This window comes from Mustelus asterias, chromosome 1, assembly GCF_964213995.1.
Source record: "Mustelus asterias chromosome 1, sMusAst1.hap1.1, whole genome shotgun sequence".
Lineage (NCBI taxonomy): Eukaryota > Metazoa > Chordata > Chondrichthyes > Carcharhiniformes > Triakidae > Mustelus > Mustelus asterias.
Genome location: NC_135801.1, coordinates 68,386,148 through 68,402,511, shown reverse-complemented (window position 1 = coordinate 68,402,511; position 16,364 = coordinate 68,386,148). Strand labels below are relative to the sequence as shown.

General features: G+C 45.2%; 1 protein-coding gene across 2 annotated transcripts in view; it reads right to left on the bottom strand.

Annotated features, from left to right (window-relative positions):
* The window catches only part of enpep (glutamyl aminopeptidase), an 82,064-nt gene that overhangs the window by 47,437 nt on the left and 18,263 nt on the right, over positions 1-16,364 (bottom strand). Inside the window, exon 1 of one of the 2 annotated variants that reach the window (XM_078213244.1) lies at positions 13,508-14,232. The exons of the other annotated variant lie outside the window; for it this stretch is intronic. Coding sequence (XP_078069370.1) covers positions 13,508-14,181 — 674 coding nt within the window. The 5' untranslated portion in view covers positions 14,182-14,232. Of the gene's footprint in view, positions 1-13,507; positions 14,233-16,364 lie in introns of those variants that run through there. 2 annotated transcript variants of the gene reach the window in all.

The following is a 16,364-nucleotide window of genomic DNA, read 5'->3' as shown; positions in this document are numbered from 1 at the left end:
GGAAAGAAAGCAATTACATGATGTGGAGTGCGATACGGCTGTTTGACAGGATGACTCCCCGCTGGGACAGCTGCAATTGCGCCAGTAACTTCAAAGGGGAAACCGTGGAAGAGCAGGAAACCGGAGTTTGCTTCGTGACCAGAAGGTGTACATTGTATTTTTGATTTGTAACTGGTCTGTAGTTTGTTTCGTGACCAGCAGTTGTAAATTGTACTTCTGATTCGTGACTAGTCTGGAGTTTGCTTCGTGAATAGTATTAGAAGCCGTGCTGTATAAATATCCCCACTTTTCTGTGTTCAGGGAGAACTTTGACTTCCGCTTTCAGGGGTCGGGTTCTCCCAAAAGCTTGTGAGAATAAAGCCTTACTGCATTTTGACTCAGACTAGTCTCAGAGGTATTTTTTACCTACAACATCAACCCATGCACCAACCATCACCCTTTGCTCTTACCCCCGCCTCACCAACTCATTTATTATCTTTGGAGAGTTTCTTCACAGCTTTGACACTTCCTGGATAGTTTTGACAAATTTGAGAGCTGGACATCTCCTTAACATTCTCTTTAAGAAGTCTCACAAACACCAGATTATAGTCCAACAGGTTTATTTGGTAGCACGAGCTTTCGGAGCGCTGCCCCTTCATCAGATGAGACTCACCTGATGAAGGGGCAGTGCTCCGAAACCTCGTGCTACCAAATAAACCTGTTGGACTTTAACCTGGTGTTATGAGACTTCTCACTGTGCCTACCCCAGTCCAACGCCGACATCTCTACATCATAACATTCTCTTGACAGCTGGACAGTTCCTGGACAGCCGGACACCTCTTTTACAGCTTGAAGGTTCCAATGACTGTGCATTAATGATGCATGATCATGTTCACTATTAAGAATTGCCTTAACTCTCCCAAAGGTGTCGCGGAACCCTATCCAAAGGGGTACCTTATCGCTCCATAATAATTCATCAAGTTCAGACCTCCTCTTACCTGTTCTAATCTGCACACTTCAAATTCCATCCACACGTCTCTTCTTCCAAAATACCACTTCAGCAGAGACAGTTGGTGATTTAAATGGCCAGCTGCCACCATGAATTGTGCAAGCTCAATCCCTGGTCCAATTTCTGGTTCTCAATACTTCTACCAATAGGGATGGTTTCTCTCTATCTACTCTGTTCTGATCCCTTATGATTTTGAATACCTGAATGAAATCCTCTCCTAATCTTCTTCAAGGAAAATAGTTGCAACTTTTCTCATTTATCTTCATAACTGAAGTTCCTCATCATGGGTACCATCGTTGTTAATTGTTTCTGCACTCTCTCTACTGCCTTCACATCTTTCCTAGAGTGTGGCACCCAGAACTGGACACAATAATTCTAATTGAGGCCAAACCAGTGTCTTACACAAGCTTAACATAACTTTCTTGCTTTTATAATCCATGCCCCATTAAAAAAGCTGAGGATGCTGTATGCTTTAGTAAAGGTTCTCTCAATCAGTCCTGCCACTTTCAATGTTTAGGCACATACTACATACAGGTACCTCTGCTCTTGCACCCCCTTTAGAACTGTACCCCTTATTTTATGTTGTCTCACCACATTCTTCCTACGAATATGAATCACTTAACACTTCTTTGAACTAAATTTCATCTGAAACTTGTCCACCCATTCCATCAACCTGTCTATTTCCTTTTGAAGTTCCACACTATCCTCCTCACAGTTCACAATGCTTCCAAGGTTTTATATCATCTGCAAGTTTTGAAATTGTGAAAGTCGCCAAAGGCCCGAAGGACGATAGGCTGCTCTTCCCCTTTTTGTGAGAGAACTGACTAGTGGTGATTTAACCTGAGGGTCACCACATCTTAGACAAAGGGCAAGATTGGGAAGGCGGGGCTTTCATGAATAACCTCAACCAGTACAGAATTAAATTCACGCTGTTGGGATTGCTCCACTTCACGAACCAGCCAACCAGCCTACTGAGCTAACAACCCTTGAAATTGTGCCCAATACACCTAGGTCTAGATTCTCAATATATATTGGGAAGAGAGCAACGGTCCCAACACTGACCCCTGGGGAAGTCCACTACAAAACTTCTTCTAGTCGAGAAACATCCATTTATCATTACTCAGCAAATATGGTATCTGTGTTGCGACTGTCCCTTTTATCCCATGTCCTATAACTTTGTCCATAGGTCTGCTGTATGGGATTTTATCAAATGCCTTCTGTAAATCCATGGGCACCATCATCTCATCAACCTTCTGTTACCTCATCAAAAAAACCCAGCAATTTGTTAAACATGATTTTACCTTAACAAATCTGTGCTGACTTTCCTCTTAGCCCACATTTGTCCAAGTGACAATTAATTTGTCTTGAGTTATCATTTCTAGATGCTTCCTCACCACCAACTTTAAGCTGATTGACCTATAGTTGCTGGGCCTTTACATCCTTTCTGGAATAACGGTGTAACATTTGCATTTCTCCAGGCCTCTAGCACCGTCCCTGAGTCTGAGCAAGGCTGGAAAATGGTGGCTAGGCCTCTACAATTTCCAATCTCACTTGCCCCTGTATCCTTTATCGCATCCTCTCTGGTTCTGGTCCCTTATCAATTCTGAATACAGACAGCCTAGTCAACACTTCCTCCTCATCAGCTTTAAACCCCTCTCTATCTCTTCTTTCATCATCCTGTTCCTTGGTGAAGACAGATGCCAAGCCTGTCTTTGTGCTTTAAATCCCCTTTTTGGCCCCTAATCAACTCCACTTCTCCTTCTGCCACCTCCTAACCCCCATTTATATGCCTATTGAAGACTTTTAATTTCCTTTTATGTTAGCTGCTGATCTTTTTCCTATTCTCTTTTTGCTTCTCTTGTATGTTTTTCCAATTCCCCTCTGAACCTTCCAAATACAGCCTGGTTCTCATTTGTATTGTCAACCCCTGACATCTGTCATAAGCACACATTTTTATCTTCATCTGAATATCTATCTCTTTTGTCATCCAGCCAGCTCTGGATTTGTTTCTCCTGCCTTTCCACTTTGTGGGAATATACCTTGTCTGTGCTCATTTTTCCAATACTGCTTTGCCTGCCAATCTTTGATTCCAGTTGATCTGGGTCAGATCCATTCTCATCCCACTGAAGTTGGCTTTCCCCCAGTTAACTATTCTTACTCTGGATTGGTCCTTGTTCCTTTTCATAATCAACCTTAACCTTATGATACAACGATCACTGTGCCCTGATTGTTCCCCCACACTGACACTTGATTCACTTGGCCCACCTCATTCCCAAGAATCCAGTCCTGCAGTGCCATCTTTCTCATTCTACCTCTGTAGAAAATTAACTTCATTGCAGTGTTAATGTAAGCCTAGTTGTGACTAATAAATAAACTTTAACTTTTGTCCTGAACACCTCACGGAGTTCTTGCCCTCTCTGCCTTTTTCATTATTACTAGCCAGTCTATATTCAGAAAACTAAATTCTCCAAGAATAACTACTCTATAATTCTTGCATCTCCATAAGTTCCTCTACATTTTCCCACTGCTTGTGCCTGTAGATTACACTGAACAACATCAATTGCACATTTTTTTGCTCCTTAACTCTAGACGAATAGATTCTGTCCTTGATTCCTCTGGGACAATCTTCTCTCTCCAATATTATCCTTAATCAATACTGTCTCCCCTTCCTCTTTCCTATCTTTCCTGAACACCTTGGTGTAAGATGATAATGTGGTTTACACTCAAGTGTGTTGCGCTAAGAACTCGTCATTACATTTGATTGCTTTCAGATGCATATCATATAAAAATTCTACGGCTCAGTATTTGTTCGAGGAAGGAGACACTCTTTGTTAGCTTGTGTTAGCTTGCAGTGCCATCTGTTGTTGATTTTTTTTGTACAAAACAGACAGCGGGGCCCCATTGACTTTAACAGCCAGTAATGTACTCATTCCCCAGAGAGGCATATCACGTATAAAACTTAAGTAGAATGTTACCATAAAACATGTTAGTCTATTACTACCCTACATATGGTGATTCCATTAAATGTAGCAAATGTTTTATATGAACAGAAAAATGGAGCTGGGGTCAAGAGGATAAGGGAGTTTCTGTTACTGGAGACTGTTTCCTTCATTTATTTTTAGACAGGAGATCATCTAACCAGTTCAAACACAGCAAGTTGATCCTGACATCTGCCTATCCAACTGCACCTTATCTGAAGATAATAGGGCATATTTTGGTGCAGAAATAATGCTGAGTTGAACAGTGATCGCTGTTATTGTGTGGAAACAAGACAGCAGTTGCATATGTACAGTTAGATTCTGAAATCAGGACATTCATAGAATCATAGAATCCCGATAATGCAGGAGGAGGCCATTCGGCCCATTGATCCTGCACCGATAACAATGCCACTCGAACCCTGTCCCTGTAATCCCACATATTTACTCTGCTAGTCTCCCTGATACTAAAGGGCAATTTCACATGGCCAATCAACCTAACCCGCACATCTTCAGACTGTGGGAGGAAACTGGAGCACTGGAGGAAACCCATGCAGACACGGGAAGAATGTGCAAACTCCACACGGACAGTGACTCGAGGCTGGAATCAAACCCGGGTCCCTGGTGCTGTGAAGCAGCAGTGCTAACCACTGTGCCGCCATGCCCCCAGTGCTGGACAAGATTGCCTGCCTTCTCCAAAAGATTTGTGAAAAGGCACCTTGATATCTGATTCACTATTGAAATCCACTGAGCGTGCAAAGTTGCTGTAGCTAACTTGGCTAACGACTAAACTGACCAGAAAATGTTAGCGATTGTCTGTTCAGTGTAAATACTCCTTTAATTGTATAATCTTAATTAATACCAAATAAAAACTTTGCCACTGCAAATGAACTTTTACAAATAAAGGGTCTCAATCCATCAGGTTTTAATTTTTTTTGGAGGTTTAAAACAAAAATATATTGCTTCTTTTTTGCTTTCTCTGTCTCCTAATCTAACTTATCTTTCCTTCTCTTCATTTTGCTTTGTGTATGGTTTCGCAATAAAATTCAATTTTCCAATTTACATTTCTTGGCTCAGATTCTTCAATCTGCTTGGTGAAGGAGAGTCTCAGTTGCTTGTCCTGTTTGCTGGTGCTCTGAAGAGGGCACTGAGAGTTCTGGCTCATTCATCCACATGTTCCAGCGCAAGTTCCAGCGCAAAGTCCCATGGAAAATCTGTATAACAAACAGCGGTTGCCATCCATTCGCTGCTCCATTGCTACCTGTCTAATCTCAACTGATAGGGAGTCTCATGAAGCACTCCCACAGTGATCTCTAAATAAGAAAAGTCTTATTAATACTGGGGGAGGTGGGGGGGATTTCTCTCTAGAGAAACAGGTTGATTTTCTCTCAGATCTTAACACACTCTGTCAAAAAATAAACAGTTGGGTGAGTTTCATGCAGGGGTGGTGAGGCCTTAATACGCCAGCAATTCCAGGCTGCACTCAGATCGGGGCATCATGTTTAAATGGGGCCCCCATCAGAACATGAATGATCCTCTCCCTAGCTCAGCACGGAGGGCGGAGGGGTCAGCGGCTCCCCCCAACCCTGATTGAAGTCAGCATTCACTCCCCCCACAACCCCCCTGGTCTTGGGTCATCACAGAATTTCCCATTTGTTCTATGAAAATCTGAAGCAAATTACTTTCTCCAGGATATCTTTCAAGGAAGCAAACATCAGATCCAACAGGATCCAACAGTCATTTTAGAGAGCCAAACACCAGTAGCTTGTCCATAGGAAACATCTTAGCACAGTCCAGTGATTCAAATGCTCGTCCTGATCCAGGGATCCAAAAATTGTTTAAAGACTTGACAATACAATCAGTTAAAGTCCATGATATAGTCTTCTGTGGAATGACCGACTTGTTTCTTAAAATCTACCAAAGTACCTCAGAGGCATTAAACAGATCTTCCAGTGGGTGCAGCAGCAAGGACAATGGGTGGCTCCCCAGACTTAACCTCAGGCATCCTTCTGGGTCTTCTCCAGGGCAGCAATGTCGCTGCAGGGTCTGGTGAACTACTAACCAATCAGATTGGCCAGCAGTTCTCTAAGGCAAGACTTCCTCCTGAGTGGGAGGTGTGGTAGTCACACCTGCAGCCACTTAACGCTCACTCATGCATGAAATGGCTGCAAGTCGCTTGCAGTCGGTGGGCAACTCTTCAGATAGTGGGAAGCAAAACCCCACCATCTAACATATTCAGGCCAAAGGTTAACTGTATTAGGTTGGTTTTACCAGCCAAAAATGGGGTAGAGGGGATGCTGGGTTTGGGTCAGGGGTGGTCTCAACGCACAGGGCTTATGAGGCAAGACGTAAGGTGAAGTAATGAGATCAGGCATGCAGGATTTGCTTCCTTTTCTTTCCTTCTCTGCTGCCTCTCTGCCTTATTAAGATGCTGTAACTCAAACATGAGTCAGATTGCTGAACAAGTTTTGCCATTTTGAATGATTAGCAGCAAGCTCACCCAGTCATTAATATCAAGGTTGCCACGCTTCAAGAAGAAGTTCAGAGTGACCGTAAGCATTTTTTTTGTCCTTCCTTGGAATATTGGCCATTTCAAAGTTGAGAAAAGAGGACCTGGCCAGAAAGATGCTTTCTAGCCATCCAGACATGGTCTGGAATTTTCTGGCCGCTCATGCTGGCAGGATCTTCCAGTTCCACTGATGGCACAACCCCGCTGTGGGTTTCCTAGTGATGAGGGGTGCATTCAACATATATGGGAGGGGGAATATTTGGCTGACCAAGTGTGGGTTCACATTTGAAAGTTAGCAACCTTTGGCAACATTCAAGGGCAGGCCAAATCTCTCATAGGCAGAATTGAAGAGAGTGAGAGTGGCTTGCAAATCTGCTGCAAACTGGGAACGATACTGCAGTCATCTGCAGGCTGTAGCTCTTTATCTATATCTATGGTGGCCAATTTAGTTTTGCATGAAGGCAATCAACACCAGATACTTATCAGACTATCTCTGGTATATTCAAAAAAAGGATAAAGGTCGGCCAGAAAACTACATACTGATATTTCTCACCAGTGTGATATGCAAATTGATTGAACATATTTATTTATTTTCACGTCATAAAGCACTCTGAAGCTCACAATATCCTGGTAGATTGTCAGCACAGTTTCAGTCAAAAAGACCTATAGAAACATAACTTTTCCAGATTGTTGATCATAGAATCATAGAATCTCTACAGTGCAGAAGAGGTCATTCGGCCCATTGAGTCTGCACCAACTCTCTGACAGAGTATCTTACCCAGGCCTTCTGCCTTCTCCCACCCAATCCCTGTAACCCCACACATTTATCATGGCTAATGCTATCTAACCTACACATCTTGGGACTCTGGACACTGCTTCAAGTCTTGAAAAAGCTTAAATTACTCACAGGGTGACATTAGAACTCTCAAAAGTCTTTGACAAAGTTCCTCATCAAATGCTCTTGTCCAAACTTCACCACTATGGAATCAGGGGAACCTTATCAAACTGGATCCACTTCTTCCTTACCAACTTAAGACAAGGAGTGATATTTGATTACTCTCTCGACTGTCCCAGTGAACTGTGTTGAGACATTTACTGTTCTGAATATACATAAATGGCCTTCCCAACAAATGTTTAAAAAGGGTATGACTATTTGAAGATGGCTGCATGGTTTATGCATCAAGGGGAAAGAAACAAAATCACATCAATTGACTACAAGAGGATTGTCTGGAATTGCCAAAATGGCAGGACCAATGGCATTCAGACCAACAATTGATGTGTCATGTGCATTGTCAACACAAAGGATCCATCGACAGATAGCTTTATGTTTTGTAATCAAATTCTTCAACAGGTGCTTATACAATAATTCCTAGGCATTCATCTTAAAAATAATTTGAATGGGGATTCCATGTTCAGCAGATAACATCCAAAACAAACATGGCCTGATATTCAGAGGCGGAATCTTCAGTATTGTGACAAAAATATCAGAGTTACTGCTCACCAAGCACTTGTTTGTCCAATCCTGGAGTATGTAAATTGTGTGTGGGATCCTCGTATGGCGAGAGTTATAAATAAGATTGACGTGATCTAAAGGCGTGCTGCACAATTCTGCACTATTCAGCATGGGAAATACACCAGTGTCACATCCTTGATCAATACTTGGAATTGGAATGACGACAGCAAAGGAAGGAGAAAAACAGATTGACCACATATTACACAACATGGAATGGACTGGAGGGTATCAACAGAAACAAGTGCCTGGTGCCAGAGGCAGACTTACAATGAAACTCGCTGTGCCTAGGCTCAGGGCCCTGAGCCAATAGTGAGGCGCTGCGCCAAGCCGGTGCACTGGGCATACAATCAGAGGCTGATGAACCTGCATTTGTTGATAGGCTCCTATCAGAAGCAAATGCAGAGCAAATTCAGTCTCTGGTTGGTGAGTCTGAAAGAGCTGAAAAACTGGTAATGAACTGTACGAATGGTTAACAACGAAGAGAAGCTGCTAATGTTTGCAATCACCATGAACAGCTGAGCAGGTTTGTATCAGGCTCCGGTACTAGCAGGCCAGGCTAGCAACAGCAAGGCGTGACCGCTGAAAGAAGCCACGAGCAGGTAAGGCAAACAAATTTGCGACTCGACCTAGGCCACAACAGCGAGGCATGATGGCTCGAATCAAGCCTTAACTATGAGGAGATGAGGAATGAGGCAGCAGGCTGCCTTGAAGACCTAGGTGAGCAAGATAGTGAGATGGGGAGAATGCGAGGAGTCGGGGGAAAGAGTGTGAGGGTGTGGGGGAGGAGAGTGTGTGAGGGGGTCAGCCAGGATTGCGGACCTGCAGGGAGGGAGAGTGTGTGAGGTCTGGGTTGCATTATGGAGGGAGGGAGAGTTTGTGATAGGGAAATTATTCACACGGGCGTGTTTTACAAGTTAAAAAGCAGTAATCAATTTATGAATTTTTGTGTCTTCTGCCTTTGTGTTGTGTGGGGCGAGAGTGGGAAAGGGGATGGGAGGCAGAAATGAAGGTGAGAGCAGGGCCCCACAAACTTCAAATAGACCTCTGCCTGGTGTCCTCCGGCAATGACAAAACACGAGGTGGCCATCCACACAAACTACAAAGACCATCGCCAGAATCCTACCGCCCTGCCCGCCACAGAATTGGAGTGGGCAAGGGGCAGACAACGGAAATGTTTGTTGACCTCGGGTGGAAATTTCCCGTCTCGCTCAAGCGAGGATGTAAAACCCGCCCCATTTGTTTCCAAGACATATCAACAACGTTTCTTCCCAAAAATAATCCCACAATGGAACAAGCTGCTAAAATAAATAGTCCTAGTCCCACCACTTGAAATCTTCCAAAATTCGTCTTTAGATTAATTGCATTTAGAAGTCTCCATCATCAGGACAACCATTTAAGCAGGACGTGCCTGGTTTAGCTAGCTGTATTCATATATACGTTGATAGAATACAGATATTAGTCTGTGATTCTGACACAATGAAAGCAGAAGCATTTTGGTGGTAGCACAGTGGTTAGGGGCGGCATGGTAGCACAGTGGTTAGCACTGCTGCTTCACAGCTCCAGGGTCCCGGGTTTGATTCCCGGCTCGGGTCACTGTCTGTGTGGAGTTTGCACATTCTCCTCGTGTCTGCGTGGGTTTCCTCCGGGTGCTCCGGTTTCCTCCCACAGTCCAAAGATGTGCGGGTTAGCTTGATTGGCCAGGTTAAAAATTGCCCCTTAGAGTCCTGGGATGCGTAGGTTAGAGGGATTAGTGGGTAAATATGTGGGGGTAGGGCCTGGGTGGGATTGTGGTCGGTGCAGACTCGATGGGCCGAATGGCCTCCTTCTGCACTGTAGGGTTTCTATGTTTCTATTTTCTTGGACATCCAAATCTCTGAAGCACAATTCACAACATCTCATAATTTACTGAGTCAAATGCTCTGGTCAGATCAATGAATGCAAAGAGGAGTTCCTGGTTTTGTTCAACATTTCTCTTGGGTTTGACTGGCAACAAGAACCATGTACGGAGGTTCCCCATGAAATTCTAAAGTCACACCATGCCCCTAAGAGGATTTCCTGGAGATACGGGAGAAAACGTGTGAGGATTTTCCCTGCTTATGAACAGGGAAATACTCTGATAGTCTGATAGCTTCCACAGCATGATTTAACTTCCTTCTTGAAGAAACTTACAATTGCTGCATTCCTAAAATCGGGGAAGGGGAGGATGGGGTGCTTGGCGCTTTTCCAAAATCTGTCGGTTGATGGACTCGGGATGAGAGCAAAAGTCTGCCAGCTTTAAAGACCTTGGCTGAAACACCATTGAGGCCACAGACTTTGTTGCTTCTCATTCCGTTAGATTTCTGGTTCACCCATGGATTCTACCACAGGATGCTGGGGAATGACCTGGAGAGTATCAGCTCCCATTGTAATTCACAGTTGAGGAGTTTTTCAAAGTATTATTTCCAGCCTTGATGTATTGCATTTTCATCCTTAAGAAGAGAACCATCACCCTGTGAGCAAAGAGGAGTTTGGTCCATTTGACTTTAGTCAATAGATTACCCTGGCAGCTTCAAAAAAGCTTCATGACATGATGGTCAGCACATGGTCAGATCTATTGGGCTTTCTCTTCCTGCTACATGTCCTTTATCTTTCTAACTTGCATCTTATCAACTGCGTTTTGATTATCCATATGCACAATATCCACAGCTCCTTAATCATTATTGGGTTTTTTTCCTCAAAAGATTCTATTAAAATTTATCCACTTTTGCAAATCCATGCTGACATGTCTTCAATTGACCCAAGTCTTTTTACACCGATTTTAACTTTATACCATTATATCATCATTACATTTTAAGTATTTTCTCTAGATACTCTCTCTGGTTCAATATGGCTGGTCCCTCTGATGAACAGACCACAAAGCACATTCAATCCAAGCTGACAATTAAATAATGGCAAAACCCAGGGATGAAGATGCGTGGCTAATTCTGGAGCAGCCAACAACTGAGTTACTGTCAGGCACCATGGCTGTATCCAGTGCACTCAACTGTTTCTTGATATCACTTGGTCTGAATCAAACTGGCTGTGACTTGTACCTTTGATGGTGGGGACCCCAAATAATGGATCATCCACTTGACACTTCTGGTTAAAGACAGTTGCCAAACACTTCAATCTCATCTTTTGCACTCATGTCCTGCACTGCACCATCACTGAGGTGGTGATATTCATGGAGCTTCCTCTGCACATTAGTTGCTTACTTAAACCCCAACCCGCATTCATGACTGAGTGTGGCCTCTTTTAAGGTCAAACCAAATAAACAAACTCAAATTAAATCAGGACAAAGTAAAAGGGGCAGCTCCCCAAAAGGAGGGGGAACAGCCCGAACAAAAATCAAAGTACAAAGGAAACTTAAAAACATCAAATCATAATGTGATTATTAGGGTCGATAATGCACCCCAACCCCTGCGGTGCCCAACGGGCGTGGAAGGCATCAACCGTGCCCGTGGACACCGCATGCTCCCTCTCCAGAGACACCTGACCGTGAACGTAGCCGCGGTAGAGGGGCAGACAGTCAGGATGGACAGCCCCCTCGATTGCCCGCTGCTTGGACCTGTAAATGGCGTGTTTTGCCAGGCCCAGGAGCAGGTTCAGGAGGAGGTCGCCATCCCGACCCACCCCTCTCCGCACCAGGTGTCCGTAGATCAGGAGCGTGGGACTGAAGTGAAAACAAAACAGCAATAAAAGGTTTTTGAGGAAAACATAAAGGGAGTGCAACCTAAGACACAAAACAGAGACATGGTCCACGGACTCCACAAGGCCACAGAAGGGGCAAGCTTCGGAGCCCGTGAACCAGTGAATCTTACGATTGTGCGGAACTGCTGCGAGCATCACCCTCCACCCCAGGTCCCCGATGTAATTGGGGGAGATCCCTCCGTAGAGGGACCTCCACTGGGGACCTCCACCGCCCGATGGCAACAAGGCCCGCCAAGGTGTATCCGGGCGACAGGCGAGGACGCAGTAGTGGAAGGTGTGCAGCAGCAGACCGTACAGGAAACGCCTCCACGCGGTAGAAAAAGGCACAGAGGACATTTCCGCGAGGCGGCTCATGCTGTGGGGCACCTGACCCGAGGAGGGGGGTTGAGGCTTTGGGCCAATGTGGAATTCCGTCCGAGCAGGGGAACGCTCGGGCGGGATCCCACCGCACACATGCGTCGCCTCGAGATCGCGTGCACTTTCGGGGCCGAGCACGACCGTCCTAAGGTCTTGGATGGCTTTGGCCGCGCGCCGGAGACACCCCCGCGCACTCAGCCAGCACGCGGGGGCTCATCCAGCCCGCCCCTCTGCCATCCAGCACGTCCCTGATCCTGGTCACCCCGGCATCCACAGCCCCCCTCGCCGCCAGCCACCTGAAGTCATATGGCTGGAGGAGCGGATTCCTGAGCAGTGGCTCTGGCACGAGAGCCGCTACTCCTGACGGCGGAGAGCTGCGTCGTGAGGCGACCGTGTTCCAGACAGTGGGGAGGTCCTGGTAAAAGAGGGGCAACTCCTGCAGGGCGGTCGAAACGTGCCCCAGATTGATATGCAGGAGCTGCACTTCATAATTCAGGCCGTGCCTCTGGCGGAAGAAATACGCCGCCATGGCACACCATCGTGTGGAGGGGGCTCAACGTAAATGACTGAGTGTGGCAGAATGCCTAAACTTCGACTTTGATCCATCGGGTTGTTGGATCACTTAACGCTGTCTATATAACACGCTGCTTCTGCTGTATACTCCTGGTTGTAACTTCACCAGGTTGGCACATCATTTTCAGCTACATCTTGTGGCTGCCCTGACATGCTCTCCGACAGCCCTCGCTGAGCAGAGCTGGCCACCATGGTGGAAGGGGCAAAGTGAGACATGTCCCAGCGCCAAATATCTGAGGGGAGTTTCGTTCAAAGGTGCGTACAGCAACTGCAAAGCGTTCAACGGCGAAGCAGGCAGCGAAATGCTGCAGTTTCTGAGAAGCTGAAGGCAGAGCAATGTGACTCACACAGCAACTTTTGGGTACTGGCATTCAATCTGCCTCGGAAAGTGTTGCATCAGTTACTGAAATAGCGGCAAGCACCATTGGCCTCAGTTATTTTGACAGGAAAATAATGCAGCCGATGAGGGAAATAAGGCGAAAGTTATAAGGTGAAAGCTAAATAAACCTGAGAATGGGTCTGAGTGTCCCACTGCAAATCAATCTTCGCACGATCCTTGGATGAAAGCTCTCGGTGTCCAGAGTTTAATGTTAATAATGACAATAACGTTAGTAGGTGTCAGTGGGCAGACTGACCGTCTCGCCTCAGTGGCGCAACCAAAACTTGCTGCAAAACTGCCCTTTAATCCACCACATCATCCCGTAGCGCCAAATTCACTAAAAGCTGTGCAGGGAGGTCTTTCCACATAAAACTAACTCGCCACATGCCATCCTAGAAACAAGCCTGAGGGACACAGAGATGCCTCACATTAAATTGCGGGGGGGGGGGGGGGGGGGAGGATTCAAAAACAAAAATAAACTTACTTGATGACTCCACTCTCCACATAAGTGGTTTTGTAAAAGCCGACCAAGCTGCCGAGGAGGCTGCCCTCAAACTCCAAGGTGAGGCGATAGGATTGTCCGGGGCCGGTGGCGGGCAGTTCCTGCTCCGCTTCGAGCACCAGGTACTCCTGAGGCTGGTACTCGAAGCAGCGGCGCAGCGGCAGGAGGCGGGAAGAGTTGTCCGCTTGCTGCAGGAGGGGCGGCGCGGTCACATTGCTCCCCCTGATGTGCAGCCACAGGTACCTGGTGGCTCGGCTGGTGCGGATGTGAATCACATTCTTGCCCGTGTACACCCCGCCATCCATATCGGGCTTCAGCTCCAGGTCGTAATGGATGGGGTTGATGTAGTCGGGCAGGCGAAAGTTATCCCACGGCCCCGCCGAGTTCAAGCTGGGAGGACAGTGTCTCGGAGCCGGAGTGGAGGGCGGCGGGGTGCCCGGGCTGCTGGTCCCGCCACCGCCGCCCCCACCCCCGCCGTCCCCCGTCTCACAGTCTTCCGTCGCACCGCCGCCACTGTTGCTGAGACCCACTCCCAGCCCCACCGCCAGCCCCACAGCCACCAGCGCCCCGGCCACGATGATAGCCACATGTTTGCCACTCAGGCATCTCCTCTTCCTTGCCCTCTCCTCATCATCCATGTTTTGCATTTGGTGCATCTGTCACCCTCTCCCTAAAAAATGTTATGTGGCTAGAGAAGTTCTCTCCCTGAAAGCAACTGCGTCCAGCGCACACTGTCTTGGCCTCAGGATGTCCCACCCAGGTTAAATATTAATCTGCAGAATGTTAATGAGCAATGGGAAGCTCCCAGAGGACGAATAACACATGCAGATTATCCCCCACCCCCCAAAACAAAAGTGAAGGATTTGAGGTTTCAGGTATCCAAATTGAAGAATTGTGTCCGTTCTGACACAAGTATTATTTGATCTTGGATTTTGAGTTGACAGGACGTTAGAAACTTTTTTGTTACCGTTTCTACATATGACCTTAACCCAAATTCTACCGCGGGATGGGATGGATGGGGGGGGGGGGGGGGGGTGTTGAGGAAGGTTAAAAGAACATTCAACTCAAGTTTTGTTTTATTTTTTGTTTGTTTTATTTTGCTCGGGATTCATTGGTTTCTGAATACAGCCCCGTTCCTTTCACTAACGGAGCAGGTCTGAAATTGAGAACAGCACGGGATGTGTATCCAAGTAGGATGGAAATTGGATCTTTTAAACCATCTCTGAATTTGGCATTTGCTGTTTTAAAACCCTGAAATTTAAATGGATAATTCAGCAATGATCTACTGTTTGATTGGAATTGCTTGATCCCTCGGTATCAAAGGGAACATCTCAAATTAAACCAAATGAGATATTGATTAATGCCCAGTTCTCCTAATGTGTCTCATATCCAGAGCACTGATGTTAAACAAATGGAACATTTCCGATTTTGAAAGACAACCTGGAAGAGGTCATACCAAAACTCGTACTGAAATCGGTGTAGAATCATTCAAAGTTAAAAAATTACAGTTTATAGTTCAAAAGTTTATAGTTCTCCAAGACTCCTGGTTGGTCATGTGACTTGTAACAGCCGCTTTTTGGTTCAGCAGAGTCCATTGTAAAAATAGCATAAAGAATTAAGCGTGGATACACACAGTTCTGATTTCTTTTCGTTATGTTGGCACAATACCGCATAGTTACCTCCAACATCAGAAGATATGAAGATAATAAGGAAATTATGCTTGAATGGAAAAAAGGGAAAGTTTGCTGAGATAACCTGGCCCAAAATAACTGAGCAGTAAATCCGGCAAACGCGTCCAAAGATTATCGCAGGGAGATTTTCAAGGTATGAGATAGAGTGGGTATGAAATAAACCAAAGGATAGTGCTCCCAGTGAATTAAGTTCCCGGCATAAGTAGTAATTAAAACTAATCTGCAACTTAAAAGATAAAGTTAGAGCTAATAATACCAAAGAAAATCACAAACAGTTGCATAAAAAAGATTTTAAAAGATAGTGGAGATATTAAATACTGTCCTACATTGACACCTCAAGCATAATAAAGAAACTGCTACATTAGCTACTTACGAGTGCTTTAGTGTGCTTTGAGTTTTTAAGGTGGTTTGAACCCTTGTGGCTGGAACTTAGGTTCATTCCATCAGTGTCTTGTGACTCGTTTTCTTTTTCTCCACTTGTCTCTAATAATCCATACCCCATTCTTACTTCTACTATGATTTATAAGAATCAGGGCAAAATATTTAATATCTCCACAGACTTTCATTATCCATCGTGCTCAAGTAGCACTATACTTTCCTTTTTACTCTTTATACACTTAAAAATTATCTGTTGAACTTTTTCTTGTTTCCTTTTAATCTTTTTTATGCAACTGTTTATGATTTTCTTTGGTATTATTAGCTCCAACTTTATCTTTTGAGTTGCAGTTTAGTTTTAATCACTACTTATGCAGGGAACTTAATTAATTGGGGGCACTATTCTTTGGTTTGTTTTGAACTTTATCTATCTGATACTCTGAAGATCTCCCTGAAATAAAACTTTGGACGCGCTTGCCAAATTTACTGCTCAGTTATTTTGGTAAGAAGTCTCACAACACCAGGTTAAAGTCCAACAGGTTTATTTGGTAGCACAAGCCACTAGCTTTCGGAGCACTGCCCCTTCATCAGGTGTGTGGGAGTTCTGTTCACAAACAGGGCATATAAAGACACAAACTCAATTTACAAAATAATGGTTGGAATGCGAGTCTTTACAGGTAAGCAGGAAAGGATGTCCTGAGGCATGGTACATTGGGGAGACCATGCAGACTCTATGACAACAGATGAATGAACACCGCTCGACAACCACCAGG